Raw genomic sequence first — 22,012 nt, forward strand, 5'->3', positions numbered from 1 at the left:
CTCCCACATCTGGCCTGACCCTGGACTAAGTACCTCAGTTTCTCTGTGCCTCCAGCACTGCTTCTTGATTTCATGGGGAGGGTAACAGGGTTACTGTGAAGGTTAAATGGACTGAGGGATGGACAGTGCTCAGAGGCAGGGCTCAACACTGGTTAGTAAGTTACAATCACATCCCTTCCATCTGAAGACACTCCGAGGCCTGCCCCGTTCTCTCTAGGCTGCTGCCCCTGTCCTGCCCCATCACCTCCAGGGCCTTCCCCGCCATCCATCTGAAGCACCAGCTGTGCCACTTTACCCGGCCACCTCCATCCCTTTACTCTGTTCCATTCTATTCACAATTCTAACCTTCTGCAATTCCTCCTTGTTGAAACATTCATGTGCTCACCTTGTGTCTCCTTCCATTAGAATGTAACCTCTACAAGGAAGAGAAGGGGCTGCACTGTGTCCCCAGAGCCTAGAATGGTCCTTGGCAATTAACAGCCACCCCAAAGGTACCAGGGTGAATATGAAAGAGTGTGAGAGAACTTAAAAAAGCCATCATTCAATGAGGGCAGGACAATGTCCAGTCATGTTGAAAAAATGCAGCTGGACACAGGTGTATTTTTTTTCTATTTTTAAACATAGTTCGGTTGGAGCCATCATGATTGATGTCCATTACAGCTCGGGTATAGCTGTGAACTCAGAACAAAGGCTAAATAAAGACCTTTTTCAGATAAAAGAGAACTAATTGTTGCCAGCAGACCTGCGTTCAGGAAATGCTAAAGCAAATTCTTCCAGCTGCACGAAAAACAATACCAGAGAGAAATTCAACTCTTCAGAAAGGAAAGGAAAGAACTGGAACTTTTCTCTGAATATCTTTAGAATTCATATGACTACTAAAGCGAGACACTCCAACAATGGTGGGCTTAAAATAAAAGCAAACATAACACATAGGACATTTGTACACTAAAGCAAGGGTTCTCAGCCTGGGGTCCTTTTGCTCCCCACCTGGAGCGACATTTGGTAGTGTCTGGAGACATCTCCTATCAACCGAGGTGGTGCAATCACATCCAGGGGGTAGAGGACAGGGATGCTGCAATGCACTGGACAGCTCCCACAGCAAGTGTCAGTGGTGCCCAGGCCGGGAAAAATGCTTCCAAGGATGAGAGGGAGGAAGTGGTAAATGGATACACATTTCACGTAGAGGGCCAATCTAGGATGTGAAGTTAAGATGCATACAGTAATCCCGAGAGAAAAGACAAAATAAAGATGATGCACTTGTTAAAGAAAGCCAATAGAAAAAAAAAAAAGCCAATAGATAAAAAATGGGATCCTAAAAAACAATTCAGATGTTCCGAAAGAAAGGAGAAAGAGACAGACAAAAGCCATGGGGACAAATGGCAATCAAATGATAAAACAGTAGCTCCAAATTCAACCACACACCAACAGACTTCAAGACAAAGTCTAAATGTTAATGGACAACTTGGCCTTAAGATCCTGAACTCCAAAGAACGGAGAACCTAAACTCACAACCAGGAACCACCATGCTCCACTGAGAAATGAGCCAAAATGTCTGTCTCCAAGTCCACGAACCCTGTAGTCAGGGAGGGGCAAGCAGAAATCACCTCAAAGAGCAGTGCTCCCAACACAGACACCACAGAACCCTTCAGAAGCAACCAGTTACAGACAGACTCATCACCAAAAAGCTGCACAGCAGCCAGGAGCTTCACTGCCAAGAGGGAACCTGAGGTAAGACAGGAGGAGCCAGAAATGGTACTGCAGCCTGGAAGATTGAAATGAGTGCTCTGAGATGTTCAGACAGACAAGGAAGAGAGAGACATAGAGGTCAAGGACAGAAGATGATCAACTATGAAAAGGCAGGTTTAAAGAGAACAGTACTGTATGTTTTCTACTGATTTTTGGCTGTACTGCTCAGCTTGTGGGACCTTAGTCCCCCAACCAGGGATCAAACCGAGGCCCCCACCAGTGGGAGCACAGAGTCCTAACCACTGGACCCTCAGGGAACTCCCCAGTACTGTGTATCTGTATTTCCTTGCCTCTACAGGAAAAGCCACTAGGGACCTCTATTTAACTTGGATAAAAATGCATACAGCTTATAGCACTTGGAAGAGAAACGCTTCTACAATGAATCTACATGATTTATATATGTATGTGTTTCACAAAATGTGGTTCTTACTGCAATTCAAAGATAACTATTGCTCAGCTGTTTTTCTAAAAGATTATACTTCTATCAGATTGAAATAAAAGATACAACACACGCAAACTGTAAACCTGAGAAAGCTACAGTGGCCACATGAAAGTCTGACAACAGATGTCAAGACAAAGATCAAGATGGACACTTCTTAATAACAAAAGGGAAAATTCATCAGGAAGACAGTACAATCATAAACGGATAAGAGCCCAATAACAAAAACTTCCAAAGATATTAAGCGAAATGGACAAAATTAAAGGGGAAACAGATAATCCTACAATGATAGCTGGAGATTTTAACATCCCTTTCTTGGCAATTAAAAGAACTGGAGAAAAAGGTCAGTAATGATGATCTGAAAAAATACTACCAACTATCTTGACCTAACTGATATATGCAGAACACACAGTCTTCCTAAGTGAAAATGGCACACCTACCAAGACAGACCATCTGCTGGGCCACAAAACAAGTCTGAATCGATGCAAAGAGTTAAAAGCCACATGGAATGTATTTTTTGACCACAAAGATACATTAGAAATCAATAATGATTCGATATCTAGGAAACCCTTTAGGGTTTTTACTCATATTTGACACACTTTTAAGTAATCCACAGGTCAAAGAATTCCCAGTGAAGTCAGCATGGATTGGAGGACACATACAACTTTAGAAAAGGAAAGCCTAAAATCAACAATCTAAGACTCCCCCTGGAGAGGTCAGACACAGCCAAGCCAAGGCAAAGTTGGCAGAGGGGGCAATGCAAGGGAAACAAGGGAAGTTTGCCGGCCCCACCCACAGTCTCCTGCAGTTACCTCATTGGCTGCAGCTGCCATGGGGGTCGGATGGTTGACGGCATCACCTAGCGCAATGGCTAAACGGAGATCCTTCTGAATGTATTTCAGGTAGAAATCGGGCTTAAAGTTTCCTTGCAGGATATCTGAGGAGGGAAAGGCATTCACCGGAAGAATTAAAAGGATCCTTAATAAGAAAGCATCTGGAGCACTGTCAGGACTCAACACCTAGCATTTCCTCCTCCTCAGACACCCAAGAGACAAGTTCCCAGCCTGCACCCCCAAAACCTACGGGGCTTCCCTCAGAGCTCAGCTGGTAAAGAATCTGCCTGCAATGCAGGAGACCCCGGTTCAATTCCTGGGTCAGGAAGATCCGCTGGAGAAAGGATAGACTACCCACTCCAGTATTCTTGGGCTTCCCTTGTGGCTCAACTGGTAAAGAATTCACCTGCAGTGAGGGAGACCTGGGTTTGATCCCTGGGTTGGGAAGATCCCCTGGATAAAGGAAAGGCTACTCACCCCAGTATTCTGGCAGGGAGAATTCCATAGACTGTATAGTCCATGAGGTCGCAAAGAGTCAGACATGACTGAGTGACTTTCACTTCACTTTGATTGGGGGCCAGACTGACTGGACAGGATGTGTCATTCACACAGAAGGAGCTCCCAAAGAAGAGACTGTTCTGTGATGGCTGCCGGACCCAGCTCCCCAGCTAGAACCAAAACTAAAACGCAACAAGGGTGATCAAAGGCAACTTACTTTGGCACTTCTGGTCCAGGAAGATGCTGGCCAACTGTCCCTGATTGAGGATGTCCAAGAGTGTCTGCTGGGACTGGCCTGTCACTTGGGCCAGGGTGAGCCCCTCTGCAATGGTGGCCATGAAGCTCCCCTGGACCATGTTCACAATCAGCATCATCTTAGCTGCGTTGCCAACCTCACCTGCCCACGGCAAAGAACTGCGGTCACATCCCAGGAATCCCACGGGGAGGGACTTTCTGCCCACCCTCACCCCTGCTCGGACCCACCTCTACACCCAGGGGAGGCCCCATTCACCTGCCCCTGACAGAACTGGCTCTGACCCTTCTGGCTCTTCCTCCTTGCAGGCACTGACTGTGCAAGTCAAAGAAACCTTCCCACGGGGGCCCCAGGCAGAGAGGCCGTGCGGGACTGACGCTGTCCTCAGGGTGCTCTAGAGGGGATGTGGCCCACCCAGCCTCCAGGCCTGCAGTGGCCCGACAGGTGGGCAGGCGTGTTACCTAGAAAGAAGGAGGTCTTCCCCATTGCCTGGAAGCAGCTGCTGCAGTCCTCATATAAGCCCCTGTCTCCGGCCGCTAAGATCACCAACATCCCATCATTAGACAGCTGCTGATTCCCTGAGACCGGGGCTTCCAGAAAGCGGCCCCCCCTGGACACAATCACCTGGAAAGGAAAGTCACAGCTTCTGGAGGCTGTGCCTCTCACAAGGGTCTTGGGCAGGAAGCAAGGAGCACACAGGGGCTGGAGCACTAGGCCCTCCACGCTGAGCCCCAGAGCAGACCCATGTACCAAGGTGCTGGGCTGACGCTGGGGGAGGGCCAGCAGACTGTCCTCCACCAGATGCCCGAATCCCATGCCGGAGACAGCGAGGAGCTGGGGGTCCTCAGAGGCTCCCATTACAAAGATATCATCAACACAACCACACCTATGGCTTGGCTGACCACACTTTCTAGGACAGACACTGCCCTTCTTTGATTTCAGCCACCCTTTGAACACACATGGGCCACAAGTCACCACCTCCTCACCTTGGCCCAGAGGCTTGGGTCGGGGGGGAATATCCTGCTAGTATCAACTGCAGAAAGCTATTTAAACCACAAAGACCCTGCTGGCAGCTTGGACTGCTTCCAACCGAGAGGCTGGCGGCCACGGGACCTGACGCCTCTCCCAGCTAAGCAGCACTTCTCTCTCAGCCACGCAGACTAGCTGTAGACTTGAAGGCAGAGAGTGAAAAACAGGCTAGAGTCCCAGTCTCTGCTGTGGCTCTGCAGTAACCATGTGGCCCGCACTAGGGTGCGGTGAGCCTGGCTCTTGGGCTCCAACTGAAAGGACGCTGGAGGGCCAGCCTGAATGAGGCTGCTACCTGGGCCAGCTCGGTGACTGTGTCAGCATCCACCGTTGACATGTCCACGTAGCACTTCCCGGGGCGGATCCCCTGAAGCACGCCACTGGGGCCCAGCACCAGCTGTGGGGACACAAGGGAGAAGCAATAGCCCAGGCTCCCAGCCGGACACCCAGGAGACCCTCAGACCTAAGGTCAATGTCCTGCTGATTTTTTTGGCTCATTTCCCAAACAGAAGCTAATTATTAAAGCTCAAAAGGGAAGAGTATGTAAATAAGCAAGGGAAAGAGAAGAATTTATGTTATGTTCCCATTTACCTTCAAAAAGAATATATGTGTATCTCTTTTTATTAAAAGCCTCCCACTGAAAAGATGAAAGGTCAGTATTTATTTTTTGGCTTCTTTGGATTTACCTGCATTAGTTTAGTCACGAGTCCAACAAGATAACGACTGCACTTGAACTTTTAAAGCATACAAATACAGTGATAGCTAAATATAGGAACTTGGCACATGGACCAAAGGCACACTCAGCCCCAAAGCTTCCAGCTCACCAGGAACACATGAGCTTGTCAGGAACCATTTCAGCACAGACCTCAGGGACCCCAGTCAGTTTCATTCTTTGTTCTGAATTAAAGGAAGTCTTGTGTTCAGTCTATGCAAACACCCTTCACAATGGGAGATGGCCCCCAAATAGGACACCCAACCCCCCACATGCAGACACTCACTCGGTGTGCAGGGGACAAGGGGAGGAGGCCAGCCAGCGTTACTGGCCACAAACTGAGACGCTGAGGGGAAGGAGGGATCCTTACGTCCTTGGCTGCCTTTGGGTCCGACACGCAGGCAAAGGTGATGTCACAAGTTGAAACGACTTCAGCGGGGGTTCTTCCTAGGCGGGCCCCCTCCTGGATGAACAAATCACACTGCAAAAGTCACAGATCCCAATGTGAGCTGCAGGCAGTGCACAGAACACAGACTAGCCGGGCCAGAGACGCAGCGCCCATGCTTCTGCGTGGCCTCCCAAGGCAGGCGGTTTGACTGCTCGAGGGGAAGTGGACGGGAGCCCCTTATGACAGCCTGTGTCTCTGCAAACGTGGTGCCAAGGATGCGTGTTCCACATTCTGCTCCACAGGAAGCACAAAACAAGTGTCTGCTGGAGGCTTCCTGAACCAAGAACAGCATGTGAACAATACTTGTCCACAGCTCTCTGTGGCTGTCTCGGCTGTGGCAAAATCCGCCCAGTGCTGGGTGAGCCGGGGAAGCAGGGCTGGGGCCAACAGGCTGCCACTTCCTACTGAATTGCTTCTGGGTGGGGGGGCAAAAAGCACTAACTCTTCTTTTTTAAAAAGTTAAAATCACCTGAAATATCTCATAACAAAATATATCATTAACATTTTGGTCTATTTCCTTGTTCTATGAGCATTAAAAAAAGTATTTAGAATAATTTGGACCTATGATTTTGTATCTAATTTGCCCCACTGAGAGACATATCTGAATTTACCTAATGGCTCTCCTGGCCTAATTATAAATGACCCCAACAAATACATGTAAGGGACTTCCCAGGTGGTTCAGTGCTAAAGAATCCACCTGCCAATGCAGGAGATGCAGGTTCGATCCCTGGGTCTGGAAGATCCCCTGGAGAAGGAAGAGGCAACCCACTCCGGAACTCTTGCCTGGAAAAATCCATGGATGGAAGAGCCTGGTGGGCTCTAGTCCATAGTTTTGCAAAAGAGTGGGGCATAACTTAATGACTAAAACAACAAGAAAGGTAAAACTTCTTCTTGTAGGTCAAAAAGCAACAGTTAGAACCGGACATGGAACAACAGACTGGTTCCAAATTATGAAAGGAGTACGTCAAAGTGGTATATTGTCAACTAGCTTATTTAACTTCTATGCAGAGTACATCATGCAAAATGCCAGGCAGGATGAAGCACAATCTGGAATCAAGATTGCCAGGAGAAATATCAATAACCTCAGATATGCAAATGACACCACCCTTATGGCAGAAAGTGAAGAGGAACTGAAGAGCCTCTTGATGAAAATGAAAGAGGAGAGTGAAAAAGCTGGCTTGAAACTCAACATTCAAAAAACTAAGATCATGGCATCCGGTCCCATCACTTCATGGCAAACAGATGGGGAAACAATGGAAACAGTGACAGACTTTATTTTCTTGGGCTCCAAAATCACTGCAGATGGTGATTGCAGCCATGAAATTAAAAGACACTTGCTCCTTGAAAGAAAAGCTATGACCAACCTAGACAGCATTATTAAAAAGCAGAGACATTACTTTGCTGCCAAAGGTCTGTCCAGTCAAAGCTATGGTTTTTCCAGTAGTCATGTATGGATGTAAGAGTTGGACTATAAAGAAAGCTGAGCCCCGAAGAATTGATGCTTTTGAACTGTGGTGTTGGAGAAGACTCTTGAGAGTCCCTTGGACTGCAAGATCAAACCAGTCCATCCTAAAGGAAATCAGTCCTGAATATTCTTTGGAAGGACTGATGCTGAAGCTGAAGCTCCAATACTTTGACCACCTGATGTGAAGAAAAGAATCATTGGAAAAGACCCTGATGCTGGGAAAGACTGAAGGCAGGAGGAGAAGGGTATGACAGAGGATGAGATGGTTGGGTGGCATCACCGACTCAATGGACATGAGCTTGAGCCAACTCTGGGAGTTGGTGATGGACAGGGAGGCCTGGTGTGCTGCAGTCCACAGGGTTGCAAAGAGTTGGACACGACTGAGCAACTGAACTGAACTGAGGGTAAAAAACAGGCTCTGAAAATGGTTTTATCATATCAGCAGCATAGAATACATTATTTAAAAACAGCACAGTATCCATAAATACATTAACTCTTTGTCCTACTTGATTTAACAAGTCAAAAATAGCAACTTCTTTGTGTGATACATTTTGATTATTTCTAAGTACAAAATATCTAATACCTTTGTTGATTGTTTCCTTGTGACCTATTTAAAAATCTTTATATCATTATTAAACTGTTTAATAAGAAATTCCACTCCTGGTTTTATATCTGAAGAAAATAAAAACATTAATTTGCATGTCCCCCACATGTTCAAAGCAGCACTACAAAAGCCAAAATATGGAAGCAACCCAAGTGCCCATCAAGAGATGAATGGATGAACATACATTCATACTATGGAATATAAGAATATTATTAAGCCATAAAAAAAAAGAAGTTCTGCCATGTGCAACACTGTGGATGGACCTAGAGAATACTATTGTGCTTAGTGAAATAAGTCAGACAGAGACAGACAAATACTCTACACCTGCACTTGTGTGTGTGTGTGTTACCCGCTCAGCTGTGGCCGACTCTTTGAGACCCCATGGACTGTAGCCCACCAGGCTCCCTGGTCCATAGAATTCTCCAGGCAGGAATACTGGAGTGGGTTGCCATTTCCTTCTCCAGCATTTATATATGGAACTTAAAAAGTAGAACGAATGAATATAACGAAAGAGAAACAGACTTAGAACAAACTAGTGGTTACCAGTGACGAAAGGGAATCAGGGAGAGGCAAGACAGGAGTGGGGGTTAGTACAAGCTGCTACGTATAAAATAAATAAGCTACGAGGATATATACTGCAGCACAGAAAAACAGTCATTATTTCATAATAGCTTTCAATGCTGCATAACTTATACAAATCCTGACTCACTGAGCTGTACACCTGGAACTCGTGCACTTCTGTAAATCAACCGTACTTCAACACACACACACACACACACACACACACACACACACACACACACACACACACCTGGAACTAATGCACTTCTGTAAATCAACCGTACCTCAACACACACACACACACACCCACACACCTGGAACTAATGCACTTCTGTAAATCAACTGTACCTCAACACACACACACACCTGGAACTCATGCACTTTTGTAAATCAACCGTACCTACACACACACTCTCTCTCTCTCTCTCTCTCTCTCTCTCTCTCTCTGGGAAAACACAGAAACTGCTAGGGTAGTGGGAAAATTTTAAAAATACAAAATCTTGTTTTCAAATTATCTTTTTTGTTGTTGTGGGAAGTAGTACCAAAACCTATTCATCTTTGTCTTTGGTAACTCTTTAAGACTTCTAAAAACATCTATATTAATATTAAATTTTGTTTCCTTCTGGTTTTTTTCTTTTGAAGAAAGAGGGTAACAACTGATTCCAAACTCACATTCCTGACTGCTTTGCTGTACTGCCTTCTCATAAATTAATCTGAAAGGCATAGCCATGTTTATAACAGGCTTTCAAATCAAGCAAACAGGCTGACCAGAGGCACTTCTATCAAATGGGAACATACACTTGGAGCTTCCCAATGTTCTTCAACTATGTGTGTCTAGATTTCCTGGTTGCCCTGGCTATGAATCACAAAATATCTGCCAACAGCGTCTCTGGGATTTCGCTCCTGACCTAGGTCCTGCAATGGCTACCTCACACCCAGCACTTGAGGCCCACATCTCTTAGAACAGCCTTCAGGGCCCTTTCTCCCAGGCTCCATCTCCTCTCCAACGAGCTCCTTGTTATTCTTGAAAGGGGACTGTTCCAACCAAGTGACCTGCTCCCCTCGCCTGGAACGTTTCTGTTGCTCCAAACCCATCAGCTCTCCACCCCCCGCACGCCTGCTCTCCCGTGTTGCGCACGTGGGTGCTTGCCCATCACCTCACGGACACATGTAAGAGGCTGGTTCCTTCTCGGTCTCTCTCCCTGGCAAGCACAGTGCATTATTTTTCTGATACTTAGATCATGGTTCTTCACCTTTTCCTGGATGAGAACTTGAGGGGAGCCATGACCTTTCTCCATTACACAAGACTTGGAATTCCATTTCAGGGCACGCACAGGCCCCGTGAAGCCACAGACCACCTTAGATTAAGAATTTCTGAACCTGTCCTGTCCAACATGGTAGCCACTAGCACTGCTTAATCTTAAGTGAAATAATCTTAAAATTCGATTCTTCAGTCCATGAGCCATGAATCCCAGTATTTCAGAGCCACCTGTGGTCAGTGGCTCTTCCAGAGGCCAGTGCAGACACAGCACCGCTCCTTCATGCAGAATGTTCTGTGGCACAGGGCTGTTAGCAGAATCCAAACGCAACAGAGCCTGGCCACTGACTCGGATGAAGCAGATCACTGATGCACACTCTCCGTATCAATGAATTCATCACACACACACACATGGAAAAACCTGACAGGGCTTTTTTCCCTATTACCTTCTATTACCTATTTCAGGTAATGGCAGAGATGGGTAAATTTCTATTTCATTTTATACCCCTGGGTATTTTCAATATTTAGTTTTTATGATCGCATCCTATGCTGGCTTACCTACATCCTCCCCTGCCTGGACTAGAAGCTTGGCTTCTACTCCATGGCACACAGAACGTGGAGCAGAGACAGCAGGGAGACTCCTGTCCTCAGTTACCCCAACTCCAAGGCCTCAGGTCCCATCCCACCCACCCAAGAAGCACCACCATGAATGCTTACTTTCTCTGCAGTCCGGTTCCAGACCGTCACCGTGTGACCCATTTTTAGCAAGTTGGAGACGATGCCACTTCCCATGAGGCCAAGGCCCAAAAATCCTATCCTAGAAAAGAGAGACTGGTCAGTTCAGAGTGGGGGATGGGGTGGAGGGGAGGACAGGGTGGGATTCTGAGTACTACCCTCGCTCTGTTCCTCTTAAACCTGGGGAACCTCACCTCAGTCCATCACGCACACTGCAGAGCAGTGTCTGATACCACAACCGCAGAGCCAGCGGGAGTGCTGGCACAGCGCACTTTTCTCACTCCGCCCCTGTTCAAAAGTGCTTATAAGTTTACACAGGCATTTCTAAACCCTCAACTGCCACTGCAAGAAGTATGACTCATACAGGTTACAGCAAATCTTCCCAACCATTTCCTTGTTGCTTTGATGGAGGGGCTGAGCATACAACTCCACTGCAGTGAGAAAGCAGACATTTATCTTCAGCGCATGCAACAGTTCCTCGCCAGCCACCTCAGGTGCAAGGCCTTGAGGGGCCAACTTCGAGCACCCTGGGATCCATGACACGTAACAGGCGCCAGACGTGCGGAGCCCCCACCGTCCTCGCCTGCACAAGCCCAGGTCCTGGTGCTCACCTCCCCTTCCTGGCTTCACGCTCTGCACCACCTCTGCCCTCTTCATGCAGTCAGCAGGGATGGGCTTCGCCACGCTTCTTCAAAGCCTCGCCTGCTCTGTGGAGTCCATCTTCCCCGGTGCGTGGAGTCTTCTCCTGAACCTCTCTTTCCCCCGTATTGCTCCCTCTGGGCCCATCCTCCTCTGCTCCCCCAACGCCTGCTAACTGCAGGCCCATCATGCTCCTTCTGTGACTAAAACGCAGGTGGTCAGTACGTGCTGCTTACCTGCACTTGCTACAGCTCGCTTGCTCCTTCCTGCAGCCCCAGAACTTGGGGCTTGTAACTGCCACATGGTTCAGTGGATGATTTTATCTTGCTCAAATGTCTCTTCTTGGTTCCTACAATTCTTTATCTCTCCTTGCACGAGACATGGCTAAACAACGCCTCTTTCTCTTTTTCTTCGCCTCTTTCTTCATTTACTACCTCATGGTCTCATTTCCAGCTTGTCTCTCTCTCAGCTCTAATGTTGTCTGCAGCTTCTCCACTCTGACCGGTGTTATCCTTCAGTATTTTCAGTCTCCTGGGAGCCATATCCACAGCCACCTCTGCCAACTGGCTCAAAGGTTCCCCTATCCTTGTGGGAATACAACACTCTCATGTTCTCTGTCTAGCCTGCTCTAAGTCACCTGAATCAAATGCTGAAAATGGAACCTACCACCCTCCTCACCAAAGGTATAATCTGTTATTCACAGCTACCTGGGTGGCAACCAGTTTTCTCTAGGATTCTAAATCATGACAGACTAATTCTCTTTCCTTTGTTCAGTGTTCCAGGACACCCAGAAGACCTGGGGATAAAGTTTATGCATTTCTACATGGCAACTGACAGTTGCTCATGATGTCCTTGAGGCAAGGAAAATGTGGACCAGGTGGACTGGGTACGATGCAGCTAATCTGCTCAGTAGCTGGCTTTACACTCATAATAAAAAAGGATTTGAGTGATGGCACAAAACACTGGACTCTGTCCTTGGCCTGGAGTTGGACTTCTTAAAAAAAAAGCCAACACATTCCTCGTTGATTTAATGGGTGACACCCATTCCTCCTTTAATTAGCACATGCCTCCAGCTCCTTCACACCACAATGGAAGTTCACCAAATATATCCGGTTGAACAAGTGACTTCAACAGCACAAAAAAAGTGTTTTTAGTCTGAGAAAGAACCGCACAGAAGACTCAGATGGGAGATTCAGACGTTCTTCAGGAGAATGCTCCTTCCTTAAGAGCCCTCCTCATCATCACGACTGGGAAGCACAAGGGGCTGTCAGAATAGAGGCAAAGGCGAGGGTGGATGCCAGCTAAGGCCCGGGGACTGCAGTCGAAGCGCCCCACTTGTCTGGGTGGGGTGGAGGGCAGCCGGCAGGTACACTGGGAGGACTGGGGAAGGCAGGACATCGGGCTGCCTTCATCTCTTGCTCCCACCTGCCCCCACCAGGGCCAAGGTCAGGAGTTCTTCAAGTGTGGTCTCCTGATGAGCAGCCACTTATCTGGGAACTGGTCCACCTGAGACCGACTGATCCAGAAACTCTAGGGGTGCAGCCCAGCAATTGGTGTTTTACGAAGGGTCTTCCAGGTGGTTCCGAGGCATAGGAAGGTCTGAGAACCACTGACCCAAGTGTTCCCTGCTTAGGAGACTCACTAGTGAGCAAATCCACAGTACATTCACAGGGCAATTTCTGTCTCCCGCAAGTCAAGTTACTCCCAGGCAAATAGTTAAGAATTACAATTTTCCCTTTCCACTTAGTCCCAGCAACGGCTGGGACACAACCCTTAGTAAGCCCCCTTGAGGTCACCCCCAGCTCCACAGAACCAGAGCCCAAGGAAGCCCTTCCCCCGAAGGCCCTACTTTTTGTCTGTGGGTGTGACACTGCCATTCACCGCCGTGCTGTCTGCGGCCTGGATGGAGGTGGACCCCGTCTCCTGGGGGAGGAAACACAGGCTGTCAGGCTGGCCTGCCTGTGCCAGGCCCCGGTGAGAATAAAAGTCAGGAGGCATGGAACCTATTTACCTCTTCACATATTTTCAACTTCTTTGTGATTGCCTGGTAACAGACAGCTGGCTAATAAAGAGTGAAAAAAAAAATCACTTATTAAACTGAACATTTAACTCGTCTTAGTTACTATTTCCCTACTGAGGCAAGACCCAAAACAGAAAGTTAAGATCAAAACTTATTTGGTGTACAACTTTGCTGAACTCCAACACGTGAAAACTTAATTCGCATTACTCCACTCAGCTCTCATGTGGCTCTACAAGGTGCTTTTTGCTGGTGATGATGCTGAAAATCAGAGGTTTATACGTCCAGAATTATGGGCATGGTCAGTGTACCTGGCCTTGGAATCCTGATGTGTCAACTCCAAGGTCACACACCATCAGCAGACCCTATCAGGGCTCAGCCTACCTGGCAGCCCTGGGGAGACCTGGGGAGACTGCCCCAACCCCCGGGCTCAAGGAAGACCATCTTCATCCAGCAGCTCTGGCCACCCGTGGGTGGACACCAGCTCCTGAGGCTGGCTTTCTGTCCTAGACTCTGAGGGCAACCACAAATGTCTCAAGCACACAGCCACTAAGTTTTAAAAGCTTTGGGTTCCTTTTAAATCTTAACAATGCCTGATTCACGAGTGTCCTCTATGTGATTTAAATTTAACTAGTTGCTGCTCTGGACAGCAGTACAGGCAGCAGACTAGGGTGAGGCTCCAACGAAGCAGCACTCTCCCCTCAGGCCAGCTCCTAATGGAGGATCAAGAACCTCAAGGAACAAACCTACCTTCTCAGTTTGGCTGAGCAGGAAGTGATGGAAATGAGGGTCTGCATCTTTAACAGGCTGAAATCAGAAAATGATTTAATAAAACAAGTTATCTTCCACCAGAGGTCACCTCCCTCTACTGATAACCAGTCTCTCCTCTGGCTGACACATCTTTGGGAGCTGAGCTTACAACTGCCTGGAAACTCTTTTCCCACTCTGGTTCTAAGCCTTTTATAAACAATGCCCATTCCAACTGGAGGAAAACTGGCTTCAAGTGGAAAAGAATGGATGTTTCTGCCAGGCTGGTATATAAATTACTCCCAAACACTGTGGAAAAATAATTAAAAAGTGTACCAGTGATTTTTAAATCCAGCATTCACCAGTCACTTCAGATGACCCAGCAGACCAAGCCAAATTCTCAGGCTCCTCCAGTCTTAGGATTTTGGCCCACTTGTACCTGGTGCCAAATGCTCACCGAGGGTTAATATTAACAGAAAGGAGGAGGCAACGACTGCAGGACTTTCAAGGGCTTTTCATAAGCAGGCCCAGCAGCAGGGGAACAGCAGGCGCACCCACTCCAAGGATAAGGCAGTGTGCAGGTAACCAAACATCACAGCTGTGTACGTGATCAAAGTGTGTCTATAAAGTACCAAGTGGAAAAAAACTGCAGAATGATCCCACTTTTGTAAAAATCAACACTACTCCCAAAAGCAAAAACCTGTAACATGGATATGTGATTATATACCTGATGGTTAAGTGGGTGTGCCAAACGGTCTGGAGTGAGTTAAATCAAACTTGACACAAGCCTGTGCCAGGGTGGACTCACACACTTCTGTATTCATTGGCAAGTAAAAAGTGTTGGGAAAAGCACACCACAGGCTGGGAAACCAGCTCTGAGGCTGGGCTTGTCATGGCCCAAGGGAGGGGTCATTACCTCGCTCACGTTCGGCTGCCATTTAAATGTGGCCATGGGTCCAGCCATCATCCCCTTCACAGTACTGGACTCAGGGATGCTGAGGTCCTACAGAGGGAAAGACAGGTGGTCACAACACTGTGGCACCTCAGGAGCAGGGGTCCTCCTCCCTCAGTCGGGGGCCCCTCTTCACTGCTTTGCTTCCTTCAGTCACACTCCACCCCAAACTCCCCTAGCCAGCTCCCTGGTCTCCCCAGGCACAGCTCTGAGGACTGTCTTATCGGGAGAAACAGGGCGAGTCCTTATCAACACAGAGGGAAGCTTTCTTTTCTCTGGTCCAGAAATGACAAATGTGTTCCTGGGCCAAATTTCCTCAAGGATGGAGGTAATCTGAAAGACCAACTGTGGTCTGTAGTGTGATCAGCAGGTCACAGGGAAAACTCCTTATTGCAAATAATGAGCATTAGAAAAACAGTACTGACTTAAAAAGGAATCCACTGTATCTCAAAAAAACCCTAAGGAAGCTACGTGGTGCAGTGAGGAGATCTGCCCAACATTTTAGAGCCACTAAGTGATGAAGTCAGAACTAGATCCTGGGGCAGTCAGGATCCAGGAGTCCACTCTCCCCCCAGACAGAAGGAAGGTGTCGTGGGGGCAGCGAGTCAAGAGCTCAGCGCAGCAGGTGACGCTCTCCACTAGACAGCTGCGGGCAAGTGTCAGTAGGGCCACCCAGGCTGGGAGACAGCAAATGGGGACAGGGACACGAGGCAGCCTGCGGCAGAGGGGCAGGAGCAGAAGAGCTGTAGCTTTATCCCTAGATCTCCAGACCGGTGTGGAGATGCGCAAAGCGAAACCAAGTAGCCCAGAGCAGCGCTGCCCCAGAGAAGCTGCTGTCACGATGGCCGTGCTCCGTATCCCACTGGTCCAGGGCAACAGCCAGGAAGCTTGTGTCACTATGGAGCACCTGTCATGCGGTCAGTGTGACTTGAGCAACTGGATTTTAATTTGGGTTTTATGTAAACTAATTTAAATGTAAATGGTCCCTAGCCTAGTGACCATAACAACAGAACAAGAGTAAGGCAGGAAAACAGCTGTGGGTCCATCCAGCACTGAGCAAAGGCCTCCACTCCTGATTGACTGCATGAGTCTGGATTTTTAGGAGGGCCACAGGACAGCTCTGTTTTGTCCCGTGGTCTGTGCCCACAGTCCCAGTTCTCCTCTCAGGACTCGAGCCCCAGAGAGAGGGTGTGTGTGCACCCCCTGAGCATGGCTCCCCCATGGGGCTGGACACAAACCCAGCCTTCGCCTTCCTGCACGTAATCAACACCCCTGCCATCGAGCTCAGCCTTTTCCGCTAACCCTCACGGGACAGAGGATTATGGCTCAGAACAGCACTCATTGGGGGCTCTGCCCAGCTACACTACTGCACTCTGCTTCATGAGGAGCTCGCCAGCCAAATGACGATCACTATAGCAACACACATGCTTGTGTGAGAAGAGTCCCTCCACGTAAGCCTGGCAGTGGCCCCCAGGAGTGCACTACAACCACCACACTCTCACCACACAAACGCTTCTGCTGAACAATAATAAATGTGCAATGTTTGTCAAATGTATAGTGCTGCAGACACTATCTTAAGTGCTTGGCTTGTGTTACTCATTTAATTCTTAAAATAAACCTAAGATGCACTGTTATCTTCAATGACCAAACAAGGAAACTGAGGTGAAGGGAGCTGGCCACGGTCATACAGCTGTAGCAGCTCATGGAGACCCCAGGGCCTCCTCCTTTCCTCTCCTTCATACTTCCCTTTACCCCCAAAGAAGCTGTTTCTCTTCAGGGTGAGCACAGGAGGTGGTGAGATCCGTGGTGTGAGATGCCGGACAGCATGCATTTGGAGAACAGATAAAACCCAGCAGCCCAGATTTCTGTGGGTCCCCACGAAATCAACTCAACCGGATCAAGCCAGATCACATCTCCTGAAAGTTCTTCATGCACCACACCCGGCAGTTTCTAAACTTCCCTCCCCTCTGGCTGGAGGTTCCCTGCGCTCCTGGTCACCCGGGTTGTCCCCACCACTCAGCTGCTCTCATCTATTCTGTCTTAGGTCACTGAACAGCCAGAAGGACCCACTCTAAAACAGAGGTTGTACTGCGGCAGCCGACAGGCTGAATGTAGTCCAGAGTGATGTTCCTTTGGACTTAGAAATGTTGTAAAAATTTGAATTAGCTTCTAATATATAAAATAGGAACATTTCACTTAAAATCTGTATTTTCAAAAAAAAAAAAAAAAAAAATCTGCATTTCCAGCTTCTCTTGAGAAAAACCAAAGGATCTGGCAAAAGTTGGCTGGGAGTCCGAGCATGGGGCATGGCCTCGCCAGATGGCAGCTGCTGCCACCCTAACACCTTCAGCTCAGCTTCCTGCTTGAGCACCCTCTTCCCATCCCTGCCTGGTCTCGCTGGTATCTCAATTTGTGCGCCTCCATCTGATTTCCAGCATTTCATCACGGCCCCATCATCCCAGGTCTGTGCCGGCCATCTGGCTTCCAGCCTCTGATCCTGCTCTACCAATCTTCCCCTGTGTGTTGACAGACTACCTGCTTCACCTAAAATCTTCCTCCTCTGGCTTCCAAGACCCACATAGATCTTTCTGGAAAGGTGAGAGGTATGTTACTTCTGCCTTACTTCCCTTCGCCAGCTCCACCCACTTCTTTCAGCCTGGAGCTGTGGGCGTTCTCTCTTCAAAGCCAACTTCTTCCCTCCCCTCTCCTCTCTCCTGGCTTTCCCTCAAGATAACCACAATCAGGGCTCCAGGATCTAATGTCCTCTCTAGATATTTGCTCCCCCACACCAACATTTCCATCCTATGTTCCTGGAAGCCTCCCTGGTAGTCTAGACATCACTCAATGTCATCACACATGGAACTGGTCCTCTCGCCCCAAAAGCCAGCTCCTCTGCTCAGAAGAAAGGCACGTTTCTCCAGGCACAGACTTGAAATCATCTCCCTTCCCCTTTTCTCATCATCCCCTAGATGCAACCAGTTACCAAATCTTACCAACTCCTCCTCTGAAGTGCTTCTCACACAGTTCCTTTCAGTATTTGCTAACGCTCCCCTCCCCCTCCCCAAGGAAATCCCATTATGAACACACACCTGATGTTACCCTTCTCATCGGCTTTGAGCCTTCCTTCACTGCCAGCCGTGACCTGTAACACACAGCCTGGCACACACTGCCACCTCCACGTCCAGCTCTGACACCTTCACGCCACCCTACTGACTCCATGGTGGCACAACACTGCTTAAGCAGACCTGGAGGCTCTCCACGACCTAGTGACAAGCTGCCTTTACCCATCTGTCCTGTACCAGGACTAAGACTACGCCAGCCAACAACACACCCACGTGGGCGGCTGTGCCCTTCGTCCATGGAAGCCCTTCCCTTCTTTCCTGCTCAGCCCTTGCACGCTGGCTCAGTGGACCCTTCTACTCCCCTGACCATGTGTCTGGTTGAACGCTCGAGTTCTGTGTTCCTGTCACGCCTGTGCGTCCAGGCCGTGCCCCTTCCCTGTCTGCAGAATTCTTTAGGGCAGCACAGAGCAGGGGACCCTACGTCCGTTCAGGCAGCTGAAGCACACAGGAGAGCTCGACTCTGCCCTGTAGAAGGACAGTCACCAGTCCCAGAAGCTACAGAGACAGAACCAACCTTCTCGTCCTTGGGGGGCCGACCCCGCTTCCGGGGACTCTGCTCCTGGGCTCTCTTCAGAGGGGACTTGGAGCCTCGCTCTGAGGAGCCTGAAGGCACCCTCTTCTTTCCTTCTCCCATGTTCTTCTTCACCTTCCCTTCAGACAGGCTAAGCTTGCGCTTCTCATCACCTGAGATTGGCCTACTTCTCTCCTCACTGGAATTACGCCGATTCTTGTCATCAGCAGAACTGTGGGATGATGTCTGTAAGTTTAATAATAATAGTGATAACCACCACAATGGCTGCTACCGTTGCGACCCCTATTTACGCGGGCCACGCCCGGTGGTGAGCACTTCTGTACATGCGTTATCCACCTGACAGTCCTATGAAGTAGGCGCTGCTGTCACCCCTGCTTACATTTGGGGAAGTAGAGTAAAATAAAATTCAAGTCATTTGCCACAGTCCCCAAACTGGATTTACATTCAGGCAGTGGACAGATCCCAGAGGCATGCTCCTAACCTCCACTAAAGGGAGAAGGCCTGTGCTGTACTCAAAAGCTGAGTGACGTCTGCTGGGTCTAAACGACTTTCCTGAGGGCAACAATCTATTCCAAAAAGGCCAACCAGATGCATGGAGTTTCAATCTGATCAGCAAAATGCTGACGCCTTAGACCTAAAGTAGCTCTCTCCCCACTGGCATTTCACGAGAATAGCTTCAGGTTCGGGCGATACTTAATCTGTTAGTTACTATGCAGAAAAGAACCAGTCTGGAGTCGGCACAGAGTGAGAACCACGGGGCCTCTCACCTGGTCCTTCCCTTTGGCTCTCCTGAGGAACTCCTCCACCGCGTCCACAGCCTGCTGGAATCGCTTCCCCTTGTTGATCTTGATCATTTCCTCCTTATGTGCATGATACGGCTTGAGCTGTTCCACTTTGATCCAGGCACTGGCAGAAAACATACAGAGCAAGGACATGATCCACACTGCTTATGCCAGAAAGTATCAAAGACCTCACCCCAGCAGAGGGCAAGTATCCATTTGGTTTAACTGGTCTTTGAGACAGGCCTGCCATGTTTTCAAAACATACTACTGACCACCCCCTAGACTCTTGAGCCTAAAAGTATGTTTTCCGGAAACAAGTCAAACCACCACCACCAAAATCAGCATCCTCCAAATAAAGTCACCGTTGTGGGTTATTTCCACTCTCATTCACCAGCCTTCCATGCTGAAACACACACACCCTGCCACTAGCTCAGGACAAAGGAAACCTGGAGATGCGCTCCCACTCTCACAACACAAATGGCTCCATCTGGAGCCCAGGAAATCAGGACTTTTGGCACTATCAACCATAGCAGCATCACTGCCAGTCAAAAACCTCAGTCAGACCGATGACCTGTCAATCCCAAGACTCAGGGATGCTCCGAGAGCTAAAGTAAGGCAACAGCTTCAAAAACCTGCTGCTCCTGCAGACGTCTGCAGTCTCGGAGCTTGTATTTCTTCATGAATGATTGTACCCAAGGCTACTGAACCACACAAAACAGGTGACACACGGTTCGGAACAAGGGCAGCAGTCACAAAAGGAGGCTTCAGAAACAAGGCTCTGCCTGTGATTAAAGGGAGAGAAACGTATTCTGATTTTTGATTCCCACCACCAATGCGTAACATGTGAGAATGAAAAGAGCCATCAACACTGGAACAACTGGCCTGCCACCCTAACCTGCACGAATCTGCCCCCAGTGGCTTTTGTGGTTTCCTTAAATGACGGTCAGTTTCCAAAACACGGTACAATGGAGAGAATTATAGGCTTGGCAAGGTTAAGAGTCTATTTACATATTTTACCCTGTAAAACTCAGAGGTTTCACAGCATAACCTTCAGAAAAGTGGGTCAGGTCAAGGATATAGAAATGGGGCTATTACATTAACTTAGGCTTCTTTCCTTTAGAGAAAGCTAGAGAATACTCACTAATAATAGTCGAAGTGCTAACCTCTGCACATAAAAATAGTGCTACTAACCCAGCAACAGCCACCTGTGCTCCGTGTTGTGCGAATGGCTGTAATAATGTGTCTGTAAAAACACAACATCTGGAACCATCAGTCTGCAAACTAGGACTAGGCATATTATCTGTGGGTAAACAAGACGAGCGAGAACAAAACAGTGAATGGGGACTCGGACGCTGGTCTCACTGCAGATTTCCAAAAAGATGAGGTAAGCAGGTAACTTCCAAGTGACCAACTCATCCTGAAGTCTGAAATTGGACACAACAGACCCCATGGGTCCAATCTATAAGGAGGAAAAATGGAATTAAATTGACCCCATATTATTCAGCAAGTGTGTTTACAATGTTAAAAGGCCAAACCACCAGCACAATCAGATGAAAAGTAAGTTAAACTTTCAGATTAACTGGGAGCTCTGAGGTGAAAAATTACTCAGTATCAGTAATGAAACTTAGAGACCTACAATCCTCAAAGAAACCTCCTCCTTCTCCCAGCTTCAGGTCAGATGCTGAGACCTGCATGCATTCCTAGTGTAAGACGGATGGGGTGATTTTAATCAAGCGTCCCTGAGAAAGGACTGTAAGAATCCTGATTCCTAAATCCCTCTTCCCCCATCTCCTCACACTAACCGAGGAGTCAGAGCAAGTGGAAAGGTGAGGATATTTGTGGAGAAAGCACCAATAAACCCAGGCCTATCTTCCATTGAAGCATTTTAAGTGGATTACTGAGTTCTGCCAAGAGAACAGCAATAGTCAAAATTGATTCATCCTAAATAAAGACTGGCATTTGAGATACTAAAATGAAATTTTCCTCTCTTATGACCATCTTTGAAAAGTGAAAATAAGTTTGCTAAAAGAAGTGACAGTTTAAGTATGACTTCAAGAGAAATGTTAATCTACCTAAGAAATCACCTTCTGCTGGAGAAACATCCTGTCACATCAGAAAAATAGTAAATAAAACATGAGCCCAGCAGAGCCCCAGAAGGATTATCTCCTGAAAGCACAATGAACGGAAATTTACTTTGGCCATTTCAATAATTTTTTCTCCAAAAACTATATTGTAAAACTCTGTCTCCTTAAAAAAGAGTGTGCTTTTCAGCTGGAGCTTCAGCAAGGTCCTACTGAGGCCAGCCAGGCATGAACTGGCATGCAACTGGTGCTCAATAATTACTCAGTAAATGAAGCCTTCCAGGCATGTCAGGGAGGCTGGACTGCTGGCCTCTGGGCTAAAACGACAGATGACTCTGCAGGCTTTCTGTGGTGGTTGCTGTTGTTTATATGTTTTTAAAGTGAGTGTTCTGTTTCTTTGCTTGATTTAAGCTGTAACTTTTGATTTCCCTCAATGTGCTCCCAATGCCTAGATGGAACTGCACTTTTTCCAATCAATTTGCTGCAGGCTGAGAAGTTTAAAAAAAAAAATCACGCTTAGTCAAGTTGTGTCTAATGAACTGGCTTTGCTTCTGTATTCAAG

General features: G+C 48.0%; 1 protein-coding gene across 5 annotated transcripts in view; it reads right to left on the reverse strand.

Annotated features, from left to right (window-relative positions):
* The window catches only part of GLYR1 (glyoxylate reductase 1 homolog), a 32,192-nt gene that overhangs the window by 2,265 nt on the left and 7,915 nt on the right, over positions 1–22,012 (reverse strand). Inside the window, exons 4-15 of one of the 5 annotated variants that reach the window (XM_061152779.1) lie at positions 19,355–19,493; positions 18,570–18,812; positions 14,898–14,984; positions 13,985–14,041; positions 13,229–13,279; positions 13,067–13,140; positions 10,561–10,660; positions 5,878–5,970; positions 5,091–5,192; positions 4,231–4,393; positions 3,734–3,913; positions 2,998–3,122 (exon numbers count right to left, since the gene is read on the reverse strand). In XM_061152779.1, the coding sequence (XP_061008762.1) occupies positions 2,998–3,122; positions 3,734–3,913; positions 4,231–4,393; positions 5,091–5,192; positions 5,878–5,970; positions 10,561–10,660; positions 13,067–13,140; positions 13,229–13,279; positions 13,985–14,041; positions 14,898–14,984; positions 18,570–18,812; positions 19,355–19,493 (1,414 nt within the window). Of the gene's footprint in view, positions 1–2,997; positions 3,123–3,733; positions 3,914–4,230; positions 4,394–5,090; positions 5,193–5,877; positions 5,989–10,560; positions 10,661–13,066; positions 13,141–13,228; positions 13,280–13,984; positions 14,042–14,897; positions 14,985–18,569; positions 18,813–19,354; positions 19,494–22,012 lie in introns of all 5 variants that reach the window. The other 4 variants (XM_061152778.1, XM_061152783.1, XM_061152781.1 and 1 more) reach the window with 4 other exon arrangements.

The sequence above is a fragment of the Dama dama genome, chromosome 10, assembly GCF_033118175.1.
Source record: "Dama dama isolate Ldn47 chromosome 10, ASM3311817v1, whole genome shotgun sequence".
Lineage (NCBI taxonomy): Eukaryota > Metazoa > Chordata > Mammalia > Artiodactyla > Cervidae > Dama > Dama dama.